Source organism: Panthera leo, chromosome B2 (genome assembly GCF_018350215.1).
Source record: "Panthera leo isolate Ple1 chromosome B2, P.leo_Ple1_pat1.1, whole genome shotgun sequence".
NCBI classification, from domain to species: Eukaryota; Metazoa; Chordata; class Mammalia; order Carnivora; family Felidae; genus Panthera; species Panthera leo.
Window position 1 is genome coordinate 98,631,798 of NC_056683.1, and position 20,910 is coordinate 98,652,707.

The following is a 20,910-nucleotide window of genomic DNA, read 5'->3' on the forward strand; positions in this document are numbered from 1 at the left end:
AGTAATTTGAAAACAAAAATATTAATATTACACTCTGTAATTTAAGTATTATATTCATAATATTACTTTACGTGAACTCTTACTGAGTTTAAAAATCTAGGTTAAATAGCTTTGAACACTTCTATACAATATCCCCAAAATAGTATCAAATTAAGCAATTCAGCTTTTAGATTCTGAATCCTTCTCCAATGTTTGCCATAAGCTTAAAGGAAATTATAAACAATTCTGATGGTTATTGGCACATTAAGATTTTTTTAAATACTTAAACATATCTTTAAAGTTATTTAACTATTACGTATATTTTTGTTTTCAATTTCAAATGGAGTGCTAAGATATTTGTTAAAATTTAACAGTATTTTGAAACTGTTGATCTTTATTTCTGTTACACGTAGGAACTATCTATGTATTCTTGAATTATTAGATGGCATATATTTATAGCTTAAACGTTTAACTTTGAAAAGTTTGAATGTAAATGATACATCTGAAAGTATGGTCATAAAATATTTTTTCACCACTAGCAATTATTTCAAGAATTTCATGAAGTGTAGTTAATACACATATACATGCTTCAAAGGATATCACTAACAAAAACCACTCACAGAATGGGAGGTAATATTTGCAAATCATGCATCTGAGAAGGGACTTAAATCAAGAACGTATACAGAATTCTTATAACTCAACAACAAAAAGAAAAATATTCTAATTTAAAAATGGGGAAAGGACCTCCAAAGAAGATACACACATGTCTGATAAGCCAGTTAAACCCTAGTTTTAAATCCTGGCTCTACTACTTCCTGCTGGATAACTTGTCTCTACATGGCTACAAGCCTTGAGAAAATGCTCAACATCATTAGTCATCAGGGAAATGCAAATACATTCTACATCATGAAGCAATATTAAAAACATTATGCTAAAGGAAAGAAGTCAATCACTAAAGGTCACGTACTGTATTATTCCATTCAAAAGAAATGTCTAGAATAGGCAAATCCATGGGACTTGAAAATAGATTTTCTACTTGAAAGTAGATTAGTGACTGCTAGAAGCTGGGGGAAAGAGGATTTAGGGAGTAACTGCAAATGGGTATATGGTTTCTTTTTTGAGTGATGAAAATGTTCTAAAATTGATTATGGTGATAGTTGCGTTAACTGTGAATATACTAAAAACTACTGAATTGTACACTTTAATGTCAGACAGGTTCATTGTAGGGTGTATGAAATACATGTCAATAAAGCTGTTTAAGAAAAAAAAAGTTCTATTTTGATAAGAAAATCATATCTAGACCTATGAACTTATATATTTGCAAGGAGTAGAAACTTAATATGACAAGTATTTATCTCTACTTATTTAGGTTTTAATTAGGTTACATAAAAAGAAGCTGGGATGAGCACTAGGTATTTTATGTAAGTGATGAATCATGGGAATCTACTCCCAAAGCCAAGAGCATACCATATACACTGTATGTTAGCTAACTTGACAAGAAGTTATATTTAAAAAAAAAAAAAAAAAAAAAAAAAAAAAAAAAAAAATATATATATATATATATATATATATGGTGAAGATATCTACCATTACATTCTACTTTTTGCTTTTTCCAGTGATATCTTCTATTATTTTTATTCAAATTTAGGTATGTTATGTACCTTGTACTTAGTACAAGGTACTTGTATACAAGGTACAAGTATACAAGGTACTTATACAAGTACAAGGTACAAGTATAAAAATGTTATTCAACAAAAAAATATTTTGAAGAAAGGGATATAAGAGATATTCTATATATATTATTTAATAATAATTCTCTAGGGAAAATAACTAAATTATGTTCTAAATAGTTTCATTTCTTTTTGTATAAGGAAAAAGAACCCAAAAAATCAAAAAGAGGAATTTGAGACACAACAGCATTCAATGTATTCTATCAAAGTATAAAATGTCATTTTACCACTAAAGTTTTTCCCATTATGTCAGCCTGTAATGTATTGTTTTTTTTCTCAGATATCCCTGGTTTAATACTTAATATAGAATACTTTTATCCAACATATTGGCAATTTGGGTTTTTTGGGAAATGTTCATTTAAGGTGGGGAGTAACATTCAAACAATTAGATCAGAGTTCATCAATTTAATATGCACACACAAAAGAATATTAAAAGGAATTACATTCTTAAGGAATCAAACCTAAAATTTCAAGTAATTTTCCAATAACTTATTTCTAGGACAGAAGTATACAAATAAATTATAAAGGAAAAAAGAATGGAGAAAAGGTCTGGTTAAAAATTTTAGGTAAAAAAACTAAAAGCTACTCAATATACAAAGAAAAGAGGCAAAAAAGAAAAAGAGAATAGAAAAGCCAGAAGAGTCACACTAATGGTATTTATAGATAATTACAACAGGTACATCAAAGGTCATCGGTAAAAAAGACTTGTGATAAATTTGTGTTTAATACTGTTTTTAAATATATTGCTCATCTCACCAAACCCAAAATATATATGTGACAGAAAATATAATATGAATAAACTTACATTCTTCTTCCTTAGGGTCAAGCTGTGTAACACTAACAGATAAACGGTCCACACGTTCTTGTAATGAGTTAACTCTGAAGGAAAAACTATGTGCCTCATTGAACAATTCTCCAAATATATCTTCAGCATACTTACCTAGGCAAAAATGAAACATATACCATAAATTTAATGTGATGAGAGATAAATATCAATTTACATTTAAAAGTGTTATCCTAATGAATTTGACATTTATTTGGAACTAGTTTATACAACCCTAGCCTAAAAGTAAATGAATTGAGACAAAGTGATAAAACAACATAAACCCTGGGAAATCTGGTTTTAAACACTAGTTCTACCACATCCTGTTACGTGACTTATGCCTAAAATGCAAATACTCTACCTGCTTAATCCGTATCTACCCATCTGGTGAGGGTTAGAGAACGCTATGATGAAAAAGTACATACAAATAATGTATCTTTTAAATCAGTGTTCATAAATAAACTCTACACTAGAATTGAATTTCAGGCCAACTGACAGAATCTAAGAGTCTTCATAAGCCCAGCAGAAGACCAGTCTCAGATATGCCCAAAACGTACATTCTGAAAATCTGTGAGATATATTCATGTTCTATCTAGTTTCTTAAAAAATAATCCTAAATCTAAAATCGCTGTATTTTCTCTAGTCATATAAATTTCTAATACTGAAAAGAATAAGAGAAAATACTCCTATTATAAAAGGAGAAAAAAATAGAAATTTCTATCTAGTAAGTAAGCCAGGGAGAAGTTTAGGCAATCTATAATGAAAAATATTCAGTGTATTTAGAACATATAAAGTAATGCATACTTACAATATAAAGATGAGTCAATTACTATGTACACCTTTGAATAAAAAAAAATTGACAGTCTTGCTAAATTAAGACATTTTAGACCCAAGCATACTGTATAGGTTAAGTCTAGCTCCACAGTAAACTCTTTTCAGACAGTTCCTGAGACAGACAGAGGTAATTAATATTTATTAAAAGAATTCACTAATCTCACTAGTTTATATTTGAATAATATTGCATTTATTCCAAGGTATTTCAATATAATATCTGTTAAATCAACAAGCATTTAATGAGAGCTCACCCTGTGCCTTTTTTTCAAAGTATTTAAATATAGTATCTGTTAAATCAACAAACATTTAATGAGAGCTCACCTTGTGCCAGGCAGGTGTATGACCTACCGAAGGCACCAAAAAGTAAAACATAAAATTCCTGGCCTAGAAGATTCTATGGTCTTTAAGAAAAAAAATCAGAACTTCAATCTCTCTATATTAGATCAAGAACTTTAATGTTTCTATAAAAATATGATAAAAATGAATAGTTTTGTATATATTCATTTACTCACATATATCTTTAAACCAAATAGACTGAAAATGTCTTATGTGCCAGACCTTGTACCAGACCCTGCAGATATAAAAATGATGGAAGAAGGTCTCTGCCATTGATGAGTTTTGAACAAGAGGGAGAAACAGATATCTAAACAAATATGAAAAGCAATTTAATAAATAAGTCCAAATCTTTGTTCCATTCACTTTGAGACCTTGGTATCAATTTCCTCACACCTGTAAAATAGGGATAAAAATATCTGCTTCAAAAAGAATTTATAAGGAAAGGAGACACAGTGAACAAAGGAGCTGGCAGAGTTCCACGTACAGGGTAGGAGGTCAACAATAGGCAGCTCTTACTATATACAAGGTAAGAGCCACAGAACACAAATTAGGTAAGATGCACCTAGTTTTGAGTGTGGGATGGTGTCTGAGATGCTTCCAGAGACAGAGTTTCTCTGGCAGATAAGGAAAGCATCCCAACTGTAAGAAAGGGCAGGTATAAAGTCATTCATTTTTTTCAACAAACATTAAGGATACAAATGCTAGGAACAGAAGAGACAATTTCATCCCTAAAAGAGCTTAGTTTAATACAAGGATCCTTAATTTAAACCAATGGAAATTATACACAGATTTTTTAAAATATATTTGCATTTTTTCTAAAGAGAGAGCCCACAGTTTTTCAACAGATTTTTAAGTAAGAGTCTATGCTCCTCCCCACTACAGGTTTAAGTGCTAATGTATCAGTGGATAAAATAAACATCCCATCTGTTCTCTTTTCACATCCTTTCTTACTTTCCACATCTACCTCCTTTTCTTCGAGGTGAAAGGAATAAAATTTGCAATGTAAAACTGACTGGGCATGTACATGAATTTGAACTAAGCTTAGAAGTATTATACTACTTACCTATTTGAGAACCTACTTGGTTTCCTTACCACTTATCATCTATGATGTTAAAACTAAATCTTCTCAACTAAAATTCTATGTCTTCCAAAATCAGTGTCCACCATACATAGCATCCCACATCACCTGTCCCTTTAATCCCCCTTACGTTTTTATTTTTGCCTCTATTCATTTGCCTAATTCTTCATGCAAGCTAAAAATGCCTTCCTTCCTCATTCCTCTCCATTTTCCAAATTCTTTTGTTCCTTAAAGGCCCAATTCAATTCACATTTCATTCAGCAAGTCTCCTCTAATGACTTCACCTTATGCTTATCTCTCTTTTCTCAGTTCCTATAATCTAAAACTCATGATTTTAATTATATACATGATCACACTGTTCAGAATAACTTCAGTATTTATCATACTCAACTCTTCAATTCAAATGGGGTATACTCTTCAGACAAGAACCTTGTAGCTTTATCACACAGCAAGGTATTCAGTGTTATCTGTCATTGTCTGTGTTTCTAATTAGTCTTATCAAGCCAATCTACTTATCCTCCCTCCTACTTGCTATCTATCTGTCAAATTTAGGCTCTATCAACTCATCTTGGTAGCATGAACTGGCTGTATTCAACAGAAGAATGGCCTTGGGAAAAGAGAACGGTAAAAGATTCCTCAGGTAATTAGAGTCTCAATGGTCATTAAGTAAAACAATAATAAGATGGGAAAGAATTTTAGTATAACAGAAGAAATTTATAGAAAGTGAATTCTATGTCTTCAGTAATTATATATTATCTTTTATAAATTGTGTTCTACTAGGAAAAACATTTTGTGGGGAAGAAGTCAGGAGGATGTCCCCTAAGCCAAGACCAAGCTCTGCAGTTTACCTTTATTGCTGCGTTCTGTTAACGCTTTTGGTTAAGTGAACACCTCAATGACCTAGAACCATTTTGGATAGCCAAGTTTACTAGGTAATTCAGAGATTATTTAATGAACTAATTATTTTAACTATTTTGGATGAATGCTGATATAAAATCTATTCTAAGCTTCCCTGTCTTAAGTAGAAATACAAAATTAAACATAATTTAACCTTTTCTTGACAACTTAGTGATGATTCTGAAATCAAAATGTTCTAAGCTAGAAAGCAGCCTTGAGATGTGTAAGAATATCTGCTTCTACGTGAAAGGGCCTCTTTCTGGTTTTTATATTGCTTCTCTCCTTATGTCACTTCTTCCTTTGCTGTAAAGGACTTCTTTTGGCTGGCTTAGGTAATACCTGCTTCTATTTTTATCTCCCCAACACCTCCTCTTTTAATGCTCTGAAGCATAAATGTTTGGGAACCAGATCACCAAACCTGTATGAACTAGCTAAGTAAGTGTAAACAGGCTCTGAGAGAAGGATCAATTGATTATTTTATGTGCATAATCTTTAGTGCATGGGCTTGTTTATTTTGGGTACCTAGGGGCCTTTTAAATTTAATTCTACATGCCCAAATATGTCAAGTGGGAAAGCCGCCAGAGAGGTTAATTCCAGGGCAGTAAACTATTGCTATACCTTGCTACAGTATTTTATGGTTTTTCTTGTTTTTGAATCTCTACAAACTGCTTAGAAAATGTCTACAATGGTCTCTTGATTCCAAACGTGAAGCACCGAAAACCTAATTTAGTTATATTTGTACAAAGTATTTCTATTTTTGGAGCTTGGCTACAATATGACCACATGCTTGTTGATAGATGATGTTTATATGAACTATACCAGACTTGAATATTCCTTACATCTTCATCTTTAGGTTATATACAAAACGGGTTAGTACAGAAATGAACACTCTTAATCATTATATTAGTTCTTATTGGGAATGTACCTAAAACAATACGCCTGTAGTAGATCCAAAATTCATTTTAAGAAATACTTTAACTAAATTTGTTAATGTCATTTCTACGCTCTTAATATATATTTTAATATTAACTGATGTACTCATGTACACATAGTAATACAAATGTTATATGAAGTCATGTTACGTTAGATTCAATTAGTGACAGGTCAAAAAAAAAAGGTCAGCAAATGTCTTTTAAAAAGTAAGATTAACCATTATTAATATCTAGGACTCTTCTTTTGACTTGTCTCAAAAGTATATTCTATATTGACTTTCCCAAGAAAGAAACAGGTAAACCATGTTAGTGATTCGCTGTCAGTAACTAACCTGAAAAAATAACCACAAAAAGGGGGAAAGAATATACTTAAATTCAAACAAACATCCTTTTATTTTTAAAACTATTTCATAGGCAATGTAGAAATTTAGTGCTCTCACCAAGAGCATTCAAATGTAATTTTTATGTTGCTCTAGTTACATATGTGTATGTCCAAATGCTCTCACTTGAAACAAAATAGATTAACAATTTCTCTTTATCTTGTTCTCAATTATAAAAAGAAAAGAACAAAAGTTAAAAGGAAGAGTCAATCTTCCCTATAAGTATAATCTACATGGGTAGGTATGGCTAAGATATATCTAGGACCACTTAGAGAATACATCTAGGCCAAGAACATCTTATCTTTAAAATGAAATATTAAAAAATGAAATATAAATGTCTTAATAAAAAGCTAAGCCATCAATTCACCAGACAGATTTTAAATTTTATAACATTAAATTTAGAATAATAGGAAATAATTTGTTTAATTCCTTAATTTAGTAGCTCTGTTCTACAATCTTGTGACGGAAACACATTGCCTGTCTCATCCTCCTCTTCCTGTCCCTTCTGTTGGCCTTTACTATCTGGCCAATCTGCTCACTTTTTGTCTGTCAGAAGCCAGGTTCACTTACTATTTTCACATCATGCTGCATGTAAGATCCTTGACTGATATCTTAATGTCCTTTAGACAACTCACTTGACTAACCTAATCCTCTAACTAGTAACTACCCCATACCTTTTACTTTTAGATATTTGAGAATATATAAATACTTCCCTAGACTACATATAAAGAAAGAGATATTAGTGTCCTAAAACACAAATTGAAGCCACTAAAAAAGTAATAGTGATAATAAGCAAGCAAAAGTAAAACCCTGGCCTAACCTTTCATAGATAAATCATACTTTAAAAACAATTTCAGTAATTCTTATCCATCATGTGATGCCATTCCTAAAATTCTGTCCTTACTTCTCTTTCCCAGAGGAAACATGCAGAGAATAAATTATTCTAAGATTCATTATTTTATTTAAAATGACTACATTTTCCAAGATAATTTTATACTCTTCTCATCAAATATCTCCCCAAATTAATCACAAGGACATCTTCTTAATACTCTAAAGCTTAACATTCTGGTTTGCAAAAAATATTTTTCACTGATATAGAAATACTTACTTAGGCTACTTAGTTGTCTAATTATATTTGCCAAGGAAATATTGGTTACACATTCTAGTTCATTCTTAATGCCTCTAGGCAGTGCTGTGTGGCACAAGTGCCTAGGATCAATGTTTCTTTTCACTAATGGCATCTTGAGATCAACCTCTGTGCCAGTTCACCTGTAGGAAATCAAACAATAAATTAACATTATTCAATTGCACCCAACACAGAGTAAGACCTCCCCTTTCACGTTTAATAATAAAATATTTGCTAGTATGAAAACAATGAAAATGGAGTTACTGACTAAATGAATCAAAACTTATTTATTATTTTTAATTATTAGAATGTCAACATTATATAAAAATTGAAAAAAAACTTTCAAAGTCAGTTGCTTCATAACGAATTCATAATCACCGTTACTATTAAAACCACTGTTTTTACTACAACTAGGGGTTTTGTTTTAGAGAAACAGCGTGAAAGATCTTCTCTAAGGAAGTGCCTAAGAGGATTAAAGAAGCTGGAAGAATAGTATCAAATTTACACTTCCACGTAAAATGTATCAGGCGTTCAATGGCTCAGAGATCAAATAGTCCAACTAGTCCTACATCTTCAATTTCATCAACACTGACCAGATCTTTAATTGTTCAAATAGTTCAGCCTTCTTCTAATTATAAGCAGCCCTTACTTCCCAGGCCTCCCATCTGCACAAATTTCAGCTATCATAAGTTTAGTTCCATAATACCAGTCTCCAACAACACGGTTCCAATTTCACTTTCCACACTATATTAACTACAACTGCATAAATACAAACTACTTTGCTAGCACTTCAGTCTACAAAGCACTATGTTCATAAGAGAAGTATATCATGATCAGTGACTCATCACTTCTTTCCAAAGTTGGTTGGTGCCTAATCATTCGATTCGCCTGCCTAAAGACAGAAAAACATGTAGCTGGGTTACCTTCTTGCCTCCTAAACCCACATGAAATTTTACAAAATGGGTAACTAAAAGAGTGAATTAGCCAACAAAGATAAAAGTACAACAAAGAAATGAAAAATGATAAAGATGAAAGTGAAACTGGACTCAAATGTAAATGGAGTAATAGAAGAAATAGCTAATTGTGGGAACGTTGCCATTATTACTGTTTGAGAGACTCTAGATATGCAGTCAGAAGAATTTAGTGAAGGCAAACTTATTGACATAAATGAGGAAAGTGGCTGTGACAATAATGAAGATATCCCTGGGGAAGTGATGCCAGCAAAAAATTTCACATTAAAGAAACTCTTGGAGGTATTTCCCGATATTGAAAATGCAAAAGTAAAATGCTGGAAGCTGATCCAGATGGACAATTTGCCAAGGCACAGAAAAGATGCTCACTCTGCTAGATCTGCTATTCTAACTTATTATACAAGGAGATGGCAAAGCACTGTTCAAGCTACTCCTGGTAAGTTTTTTACAAAGAATAAAACACTTCAATTCTAATTGTTTTTAGTATATTACATTGTAATAAACTAGTATTAGTTCTACTATTTTTTTCATTTCTCTCTGTTTATAACCAACATAGGACAGTTTTAATGTCTTGACAAAATTTTTTAAAGATCATGGAACAACTGTAATTTTTCCCATTGATTGTTAATATCACTATGTGTGGTTTTAGTTTGTATGGTCATTCTTTTGGTCCCACACTACCATGCAAGTGAGGGCTACATGTACTTACCACTGATAAATAATGGTTATGAAGAAGGTTGTTTTAAAATATTATCCTCATCTCAAAAAAGGGTGGATGGCTTTTGTTGTGATTAAAATAGTGCTTTTAGGTAAAATTCAAAAGCGTTTTGGAGAGAAAAACTCTCTTCCTCATCCTTCTACTTCAGTTCCAATATTAGATTCTTTTTCTTATTTCTTGGTGATTCTAATGGTCACTTATGTAACTCACCTATAAAAATCTTGGTGGCAAAAAGTAAAATAAAGTCTAACAATTCATCTCTTAAATCCTGAGCAAACTGCCTACTTGATGTTTTAGAGAGTTCCCAACGCTATCTTTAATGTAGGAATCCTTTGTCATACTGGGAAAGGGTGAAAAAGTCCTAAATGCTAAAAGGTATAATTTAATTAGCAAGCAAAATTAAAATTGAATTCATTTCAGCATTTTTAAATATTGCAAATGATACATTTCTGTTTAAAAACATTAAAAATAACTGGGACATCTGGTGGCTCAGTTGGTTAAGCATCTGACTTCTGCTCAGGTCATGATCTCACTCGTAAGTCTGAGCCCCATATTGGGCTGTCTGCTGTCAGTGTAGAGCCCGCTTTGGGTCCTCTGTCCCCCCTCTCTCTGCCCCTCCCCTGCTCCTGCTTTCTCTCAAAAATAAATATTAAAAACAATTAAAAAATACTACACAGAATGAACCGATTACATATACTTTAACATCTTTTAATCCACCGTTGACTAACTTGCCTATTTAAGGGTGGAAAACATTTATTTAATAAAGAAGCTAAAGTATATTGTGCTAAGACATGAAATAACTAATTCTAATAATTGTTAATCTGTTTTCTTAGGTCACAACTAAAAATACTATCATAGCAAACAAAAATTTTCCAACTATTATATAACCCATGTGGTTACAAAAGTAATTGTTTGCCAGCAATGTAAAAAACTAAAATAATTCCTAGGTTTCTTCACCATTTTCTTGGGTTCTTAGCTTAAAATTAAACTTCCAGTTACTGAAGCAAACAAACATCAAGAGACTGAGAGCATGCAAACTAAAGTCTATATCCCTTAGAGATTTTTAAATTATTCCTTAACATAATCCAGCTAAAATTTCAATAAATTTGTTTCTTAATTTAAATAATATTTTTATGGGCTTAATTTTAAATCCTGGTGTAAATGTTAAAATTAAAAATAAAATTAGCTACAATACTGCTAAAGACATCATATTTATTAAACTAGCATATTAGAAACCCTCTTTCAGAGGAGTAAAGAAAATGAAACTTATATTAAAATTTAACAGCAAAATTCTGGCAGAATTCTAATTAAAATTATATTTTGGCAACTATTATAATATCAATATGTTCTCTAAGTTATTTCAAGAATGTCTTCTGTCGACTCGAATCAAGACTATATCTATATCTATCTAAAAGTATAAAGTGGGATGCCTCAGTGGCTCATTTGGTTGAGCTCTCGACTCTTGATTTGGACTCAGGTCATCATCCCAGGGTTGTGGGCTTGAGCGCCATATTGGGCTACATGCTGAGCATGGAGCTTGCTTAAGATTCTCTCTCTTTCTCTCTCTCTCTCTCTCTCTCTCTCTCTCTCTCTTCCTCTGCCCCTCTCTTTCCCACTCCCACTCTCTCTCTCCAATCAATCAGTCAAGCAAGCAATACATAAAGTGTTAAAAATAACCCAAGATCAGACATAATAGTGATTTTATGGTTCTGGAAATCAGAAAAATACGTTATCTAAATTCTCCTTTTCAGAACTCAAAAATGGTCTGTAAATTTTATTTAAAATGTTTAAAGGATTCCTTTATTTAAAAATTTCAGGAAACATAAAATAGTTGCTTTTAAAAAACTGCCATAAGATAACTGTAGTTACTAATTGCCTCATGGGTTATATAAAGAACATAAGAATGACGAGTATTCTATTATGCCATTGATGACAAATGATTAATTCCTTACACTCACACACTGATGAAACAACTAACCTATAATCATTTAAGGGTATTTCTGTATTTATAAAATGGCATTAATATTAAATAAGGAAAATTTTATGTTAAATTATAGAAATACAATTTTCAATTTTTATAAGAACACTTTTCAAACTAAAGGATTATATTATGTGACCTAAGAGAACAGGTTAGAATAAAACAACTATTCTAATAAAAACAAATTTCAGTATTTTAAATACAAATTTCAGAATTTTAAGGGAACAAATGATTAAAAAAGTATTTTTTAATGTTTATTTATTTTTGAGAGAGACAGAGCACGAGCTGGGGAGGGGCAGAGAGAGAGGCAGACACAGAATCTGAAGCAGGCTCCAAACTCTGAGCTGTCAGGACAGAGCCTGATGCGGGGCTTGAACCCACGAAGTGTAAGATCATTACCTGAGCCGAAGTCAGACACTTAACCCACTAAACCACGCAGGTGCCCGGGGAGCAAATGATTTTTAACAAATGTCCTACCTCCCTAACATTAGAAACTACTTAATTATGTGTAACAGAACAATTAAATAATTTGAGCACAAGTGTGTTTAAATAGAGATATGTTTTTCATGGAAATAGTTTTTCCAATAAAGTTCTTTGCAAATGACAAAATACTTTATAATTCTTACAGACACAAGGGATTAAAATATAAAACAGTTTTGAAATACGAATGCATAAAACAGTTTCACATTAACAAATTTATCAAATCTAATTAAAAATACTTGTTCCAAGTATGTAAAACCATGGGTCTTTAAATAAAGTGATTTAAAATATATAAAAAAGGATGTTTAAAAGTATATCAAAAACAGAGTTTTTATAACTTACCTTTTCTCCCAATCTACAATGTATATATCCCAAACTGTTTTAGTATTATAAATACACTGAAATAGAAAGTAACTGAACTTACCCGTGAAACAATAGGATCATATAAAGATAACATATCTCCCTTTGGTTATGAGGTAAACTTGAAGATTACTAACCATAAATTTCAAAAATTCTATATACAAAGACATGACAAAGCCAAATTGGGCATTCACAGGATTATTCATGCTGAAGATCTCTAGTTATTTGATTGCTTTGAAATGTTCTGGCCCTAGTTAAAGAATTTGCCCTAAAAACAGTGCTATCTTTACCAAAAATAAATAAATTGGTAGATAATTATATATTTCATCTTAAGTTACAATAACAAAGTATTAAATTTTGATAGGCTAAGGTTGAAAAGAAATGAAGAAATGAGCTACATACTCTGCAATTCAATCTGGACATTACTGTTAGGCCCAAGAAGAAAACTGGAAGCTAATGAAATAATAAATAGTATTACACACCTATAGAGCAGAAATGAGATTCAGGATAGTTAACTAAGTAATAAGATTCACTAGATAGTAGTAATTATGTGATTCCATGTCATTTTCAATGAAAAAAATATATTTAAATTAATACAACCACCACAGACACTTACTCAACAAATCATTATACAAATATAATATTGCTCCAAGGTTATTTTTAGTGGTTTAAGAGATGTTAATTTGAAATTTGAGGTATGTAAACCACAAATGCTGATTAAACTATATGAAAAAAAAAAGATCAAGTGTTCTTTATACTATTAAAAAGTTAATACTTCTAAAAACAATAATTACCTATCAAATATGTTGTACTTTATATGAGAAATTACACTATTGATACACTGCCATCATCCATTCATCTAGCCGTTCATTTACTAAATACCAATGACTCAAGCATTGTGCTAAGTGCTAAAGAAAAAGGCATGAGCAAAACCAGTCTCCCGTGGATTAGCTAGAATCAATTATCTAATTATACTTATGATAACTGCAATGAAGTAAAAGTACTGGGCACTATAAATAGATCTATTTCCTTAAGGAAATGATATTTAAATTGAGACCAATGGGATTATTAGGAGTCAGCTAGCTAGGCTGGAAGAATTGAAGCATGTGTGTTTTGTGTGTGTGTGTGTGTGTGTGTGTGTGTGTGTGTGTGTATTTTCATTCTAAATTAGAAGGTGCATCATACGTACAGGCTCTCAACTAGGAAGGGGCTTGATGCACCTGCACAATATGGTAGCAGTCCAGTAGACAGGAGTGTAGTGAACAGAGACTAAGAGTCAGCAGGGGATCCGATCAAGTAGGACCTTGACGGTTATGGTGAAGATTGTCCAGATTATTCTAATGGAAGAGCATTCAAGGATTTTAAGGAAAAGAGTACCAAGATCAGAAATCGCCGTTCATTCTAACTGCTTTATGGATACTTGGTGGGGAGGGGAGCAATGGCAGAATAAATGCAGGTGGGCCAATTAGAAGATTAAGTTAGAAGATGACTGAAATAGTCCAGGTGACAGAGATGGTAGTCATTTGGACTAGGTGATGGTAATCTAATTTTTTAAAACATTTATTTATTATTGAGAGACAGAGCGAGACAGAGCATGAGCATGGGAGGGGCAGAGAGAGGAGGAGACACAGAATCTGAAGCAGGCTCCAGGCTCTGAGCTGTCAGCACATAGCCTGACACAGGGCTCAAACCCACAAACCACGAGATCATGACTTGAGCCAAAGTCGGATGCTTAACCGACTGAGCCACCCAGGTGCCCTTGGACTAAGTGATGGTAATCTAGAAGCACGTCCGTTCAATATATATCCTGAAGGCAGAATCAATAAGACTGATGATGGATTAGACATAGGAGTGAGGTCCAAATTTGTGGCATAAGAAACTTTCTGTGGTCAGCCAAAAACTAAAAGTGATTTCTGAAGCAGACCTATTACATCAATATATTATTCCTATCCATAAAATCTATGGGATTAGGAATGGATTTATGACCAACACTACTAATATTTACAACCAGGTATCTGGGATCATAGAGAGAATAACTTACTGATATTTGGAGCAGAGCATTAGCCAAAATTGGTCATCAAGGAGATGAAAGAGCATTTAGTGGCTTTCTTCTTTCCCTTCATTTTTATTTTTTCCTTATATTTCATTATTCTCCTATATGATACATGCCTACTTTATCTATTTTAGCCCCAGAGGAGCAATTTTGTTCCTCCTAACTCCTTTGTTCCCCGCATATTGTTCCTAGTCTCTATAACCTCCCTGTAACCTGAGTTCACTTGACTTCTAGACTACAGCGCCAGAGTGAACACAACATTCCTAGCATTTCACCTTCTAATGTCCCCAGCCAAATGAAATGTCTAGTCATCTTCTTCCTGGAGGGAACAGCATGGCAAAAATGTGTATCAACATTACTAAAAACCATTTCTCCAATGTTTAACTGTACCTTTCTTTTCATGTGTACAAAAACCCAAAATGCATGGTGACCACTGACAATGGCAATAACCACACTATTTTGTGGAACTGTACATTCATTATGAGACAAATTTCATGTCTCTTTCGTTGAAATTTACAACTCAAATGAGAGTTTAAAAGACCTCCTTAAGTATCTTAAGGCTAACAGTGAAGTGGCATACAGTATAAGAGAAAATTTAAGGTTTACACACCAAAAATTTAGTAATATAGCACTTTTTTGGAGGAGAAAAAAGTATTTCAGATCCCTGACAGTAACTTATTTTGAATATGTTACTTAGCAGTATACAGATATAAAATCAAATGTAAATCCTTATGCTTATAACCCCTTACATAACTAGAAAGCCAAAACAGATTTAAAATTAAATACAAAAATACAAAACCAATAAAATTCAAAATAATAGTATTGAATATGATAAAAATCACATTGCTTGCTATATGAATTTTGTACTGACTGCTCCAAAAATCTGCTTTACTTTGTTCATGCCTATCCTACCATGTAACAGCCTTTTCTTTACTTGAACTACTGTGAAATTTTATGCATGTTACCTAATTGACACTATTTAGGCTTTCCTATGTTCAAATACAACATTTAGGTGCAACTGTGTTCCTGTAGTATCCAGGATATACTGAAACAATTAAAGTTTTACTATGTGGCACCACAGTTATGCTAAACACAATCCTAAACAGAGATAACCAAAACTACTTCCCAGGACTCATTATAAAGTAGACATCTAAATGATTCAGAATATGCTTTCATTAAGTCCTTTTGAAATAAAGGATTTTTGAAACAAAACAATTAAATAAACAAACAAAAAGCAGAATCAGACCTATAAATACAGAGAGCAAACTGATGGTTTCCAGAGAGGAGAGAAGTGGAGGGATGGGCAGAATGGGTGAAGGGGAGTGGGAGATACAGGCTTCCAGTTATGGAATGAAAATGTCATGAGAACAAAAGGTACAGCATAGGGAATATAGTCAATGATACTGTAATAGCATTGTATATTAACAGATGGTAACTACACTTGTGGTAAGCACAGCATTACATAAAGAGATACTGAATCACTATATTGTACACCTGTGTCAACTGGACTCAAATTTTAAAAAATTTAAATAAAATGAAGAATTTAAAAAAATTTAAAAATCACACAGAAAACATACAAACATCCAAAATTATGTCCAGGCTGGGAACCATTCTAGGCCAAGCCAAAGATATCACTCAAGGAGGTGGAATGAGTTGTTCAAAAGACAGGGTTAGGAACAGAACCTATTTGTGTATATGTGTGTTTTACCAAACGCTGTTGCTTCTTTCATATTAAGATGTATTTTTACAATGTGAACTTTAAAAAACCATTCTAACAATTCACTATTCAGGAACTGAGCAAAATTTCACTTAAGAGGAGAATCAAAAATGATTCTTTCACAAACCAAAACAGATGAACACACATTTTTAAAAAGTAGAAAAGTATATCAGTTATCACAGATGATAACAAGCCCACCAACAGTCTCCTTCTGCACCTGATTTATGCCAAAATATGGAAATTTTTACCCCCTCATCTTTCTTTCAAGTTCTTTCTTCTCTTATCTCTACATACATATTTACAAATGACTCTTTATTTTTGGATGTCCCCATGAATAAAACCAGTAAGTCAATAAGCCCTGAACTAAAGTCATTATTTTTCCCTAGCAAAAACCTAGCTCTATATTTCTTATATTAGCTAACAGCTCCATCAAAGTACAGCCTATTAGAATCTTCTTGGACTCCTTTCAATCTTACCATACCCATCTGTACAACAATATCTATTCAGTTCCTAGCAGAAGACCTGTTGGTATCAAACTGTTGGTATTTGCCTTAAAATTTTTGAAAATATTGATAATCTTCCAAAATTCTGGACAAATTTATATTTCCACATCCTCACGATCACATGGGCTTTCAGGTGCCCACGTTATATACTCTACAAGATACACCATAATTTATTTGACACTCCCTTAATGCTGGACATTTTGGCTACTTCCAAATTTTTATAATAATAATACTGGATAACCTTACATTATATAAATCTTTATAGCAGTTCCTGGTTATTTTCTTGGAGTATTAAAAATTCAAGATCCTTGAAATATTTATTTCCTAATTGCTTCCAGTAACATTATTTCATTTTCATTTTTACCATACATGAAGATACTTTAATGCTTTCTCAGCTCCATTATTTACTATCTATGCGACCTCTTATATTTCAATTTCCTCACCTTAAAATAAGGAAAATAACACCACCTAACTCAAGGGTATTTCATGTAGGTTAAAATGGTTGTTAAATGCAGAGTTTTTAGAAAAGTCCTTGGCGCTCCTGGACAACCAATAGGTCAAAGACGAAATTAAAAGGGAAATCAGAAAATATCTGGAGACAAACAAAAATACAAACACAACATACCAAAACTTACGAGACACAGCAAAAGCACTTCTTGGAGTCTTATAGTGATTAATGCCTACATTAAGAAAAAAGAAAGATTCCACATAAACAACCTTAATATACACTTCAAGGAATTAAAGAAAGAATAAACTAAGCCCAAAGTTAGCAGGAAGGAAGTAATAAAGTTCAGAGCAGAAATAAATGAAATAGAGACTAGGAGACAATAGAAAAAAAAGTCCATGAAATTAAGAGTTGGTTTTTGAAAAGATAAAGAAAATTGACAAATCTGTAGCTGGACTAACTAAGAAAAAAAAGAAGACGACTCAAATAAACAAAATCATGGCGTGCCTTGGTAGCTCAGTCGGTTAAGCGTCCTACTTCAGCTCAGGTCATGATCTGATGGCTCCTGAGTTCAAGCCCCACATCGGGCTTTGTGCTGACAGCTCAGAGCCTGGAGCCTGCTTCGGATTCTGTGTCTCTGTCTCTCTCTGACCTTCCCCAACCTGAGTGCACACTCTCTCTCTCTCAAAAATAAACATTAAAAAATTTATCAAATAAACATTAAAATTTTTTTCAAATAAACAAAATCGTAACTGAATGAGGAGACATCACAATCAACATCAGAAATACAAAGGTTCATAAGCAGCTACTATGAACAATTATATATCAACAAATTAGATAACCTATTAAAAAGTGGATAAATTCCTAGAAATATACAACCTACCATGACATTGTTATGAAGAAATAGAAAATACGAACAGACCGATAATGAGTAAGGAGATCAAGTCAGTAATCAAAAACCTCTCAACAAAGAAAAGCCCAGGACCAGATGGTTTCACTGGTAATTTCTATCAAACATTTAGAGAAGAATTAAAGTCAGTCCTTCTCAAACTCTTCCAAAATATTGAAGAGTAAAGAACACTCTCAAACTCATTTTATGAGGCCAGCATTACTCTGATATCAAAGCCAAATAAAGAGACTACAAGAAAACTACAGGCCAATCCCCAATGAATATAGATGCAAAACTCAGAATACTAGCAAACCAAATTCAACTGCACTTTAAAAGGATCATATACCAGGGCACCTGGGTGGCTCAGTCAGTTAAGCTTCCGACTTCGGCTCAGGTCATGATCTCACGGTCTGTGAGTTTGGGCCCTGCATCGGGCTCTGTGCTGACACCTCAGAGCCTGGAGCCTGTTTCGAATTCTGTGTCTCTCCCTTTCTCCCTGCCCCTCCCCTGCTCATACTCTGTCTCTTTTGCTCTCAAAAATAAATAAAACATAAAAAAATTTTTTCAAAGGATCATACACCATGATCAATGGGATTTAACCCTGAGATGCATGGATGGTTTCAACATACCCAAATCAACAAATGCGATACACCACATTCACAAAATGAAAGATAGACAACATATGACCATCTTAACAGATGCAGAAAAAGCATGTGACAAAATTCAACATGCTTTCATGATAAAGCTTTCAAAAATTGGATACAGAAGAAATATACCTCAACATATTAAGGGCCATATAGTATTAGCTTTATTTACATAAAGCCCACAATTATTATCAATACTGAAGAGTAAAAAGCTAAATGCTTTCCTCTAAGATTACGAACAACACAAGAGTGCCCACTCTTATGATTTATATTCAACATAGTATAGGAAGTCCTGGCCAGAGCAATTAAGAAAAAAAAAAAAGTAAAAGAAGTAAAACTGTATCTATATGAAGATGACATATTATAACTAGAAAACCCTAAAGATTATCCAAACACACTGTTATAACTTACAAATTCAGTAAAGTTGCAGACCATAAAATCAATATAAAAAAATCAGTTGTATTTCTATATAGAAACAACAAACCAGGTGAAAAAGAAAGAAAACAACCCGATTTCCAATAGCATCAAAGCCAAAAAATACTTAGGAATAAATTTAGCCAAGGAGGTGAAAGATCTGTACAATGAAAACCATAAGACACTGATGAGAGAAACTGAAGAAGTTCCACAAATAATGGAACTATGTAGATTCAATGCAATCCCTATCAAAATTCTAATGGCATTTTTCACAGAAATAGAAAAAACAACCCTAAAATTTGTATGAAGCCACAAAAGACCCCAACAGCCAAAGCAATCTTGAGGAAGAACAAAGATGGAAGCATCACACTTCCTGATTTAAACACTACGAAGCAATAATAATTAAAACATGTATAATACTAGCATAAAAATAAACACATAGGTCAATGGAACAGGAGTGAGAGCCAAATAAACCAATGCATATATGGTCAATTAATATTTGACAAGGGAGCCAAGAATCCTCAGTGGGGAAAAGATAGTCCTTTCAATGAAGAGTGATGGGACAACTGGATATTCACATGCAAAATAGTAAAATTGGACCCCCAACTTACAGCACTCACAAAAACTAACTCAAAATGTATTAAAGACTTAAATTTAAAAACTAAAACCATAGTGGCACCTGGGTGGCTCAGTTGGTTAAGCATCTGACTTTGGCTCAGGTTGTAATCTCACAGTTCATGAGTTCGAGTCCTGCTTTGGGTGAGCAGTACCCCGCTTCCAGTGAACACAAGCCCCACTTTCAGTGAGCCCCGCTTCTCTCTCTCTCTCTCTCCCCCCCCCCCCTTTCTGTCTCTCTGCCACTTATGGGATTCTTCTCTCTGCCCTCGTTCACTTGCACCCTCTCTCTCTTTAAAAAAAAAAAAAAAAGCAACTAAAACCATAAAACTCCTAGAAGAAAACACAGGAAAAAAAATCTCCTCAACGTTGGTCTTGGCAATGATTTTATGGATAAGACACCATGAGCACAAGTAATAAAGCATCAAACTAAAATTCTCCTGCATAGAAAAAAAAAATCAACAAAATCAAGAGACAACATATGGAATAGAAAAAAAAAATTGCAAACATTTATGTGATAAGGGTTTACTATCCAAAATATATAAGGAACTCACACAACTCCACAGCAACTGAACTAGTAACCCAACAGCAAAAACTCCTAGAAATCCAATTAAGAAATAGGCAGAGGAATGAATAGACATTTTTCTAAGGACAATGTACAAATGACCAATGAGTAACATGAAAAGATGCTCAGCATCACTAATCTTTAGGGAAAGGCAAATGAAAACCATAATAAGATATCACTTCATACTTGTTAGAATGGCTATTATCAAAATACAAGAGATAACAAGTGCTGGTGAGGATGAGGAGAAAAGGGAAACCTTGTGCACTGTTGGTAGGATTGTAAACTGGCACAGCCACTATGAGAACCAGTATGGAAGTTCCTCCAAAAAATTAAAAATAGAATTATCATATGATCCAGCAATCTCACTCCTAGGTATATATCCCCCAAAATGCAATCACTATTTTGAAGAGACATCTGCACCCCTACGTTCACTGTAGCATTTA

At 32.9% G+C, this 20,910-nt stretch overlaps 1 protein-coding gene across 5 annotated transcripts in view; it reads right to left on the bottom strand.

Moving 5' to 3' along the window:
• WASF1 (WASP family member 1) overlaps positions 1–20,910 on the bottom strand; it is a 70,404-nt gene that overhangs the window by 10,646 nt on the left and 38,848 nt on the right. For all 5 annotated transcript variants that reach the window (XM_042939567.1, XM_042939563.1, XM_042939564.1 and 2 more), the window contains 2 exons: positions 8,098–8,258; positions 2,515–2,649 (listed from right to left, as the gene is read on the bottom strand). In XM_042939567.1, coding sequence (XP_042795501.1) covers positions 2,515–2,649; positions 8,098–8,230 — 268 coding nt within the window. In that variant the 5' untranslated portion in view covers positions 8,231–8,258. The remainder of the gene's footprint in view (positions 1–2,514; positions 2,650–8,097; positions 8,259–20,910) is intronic.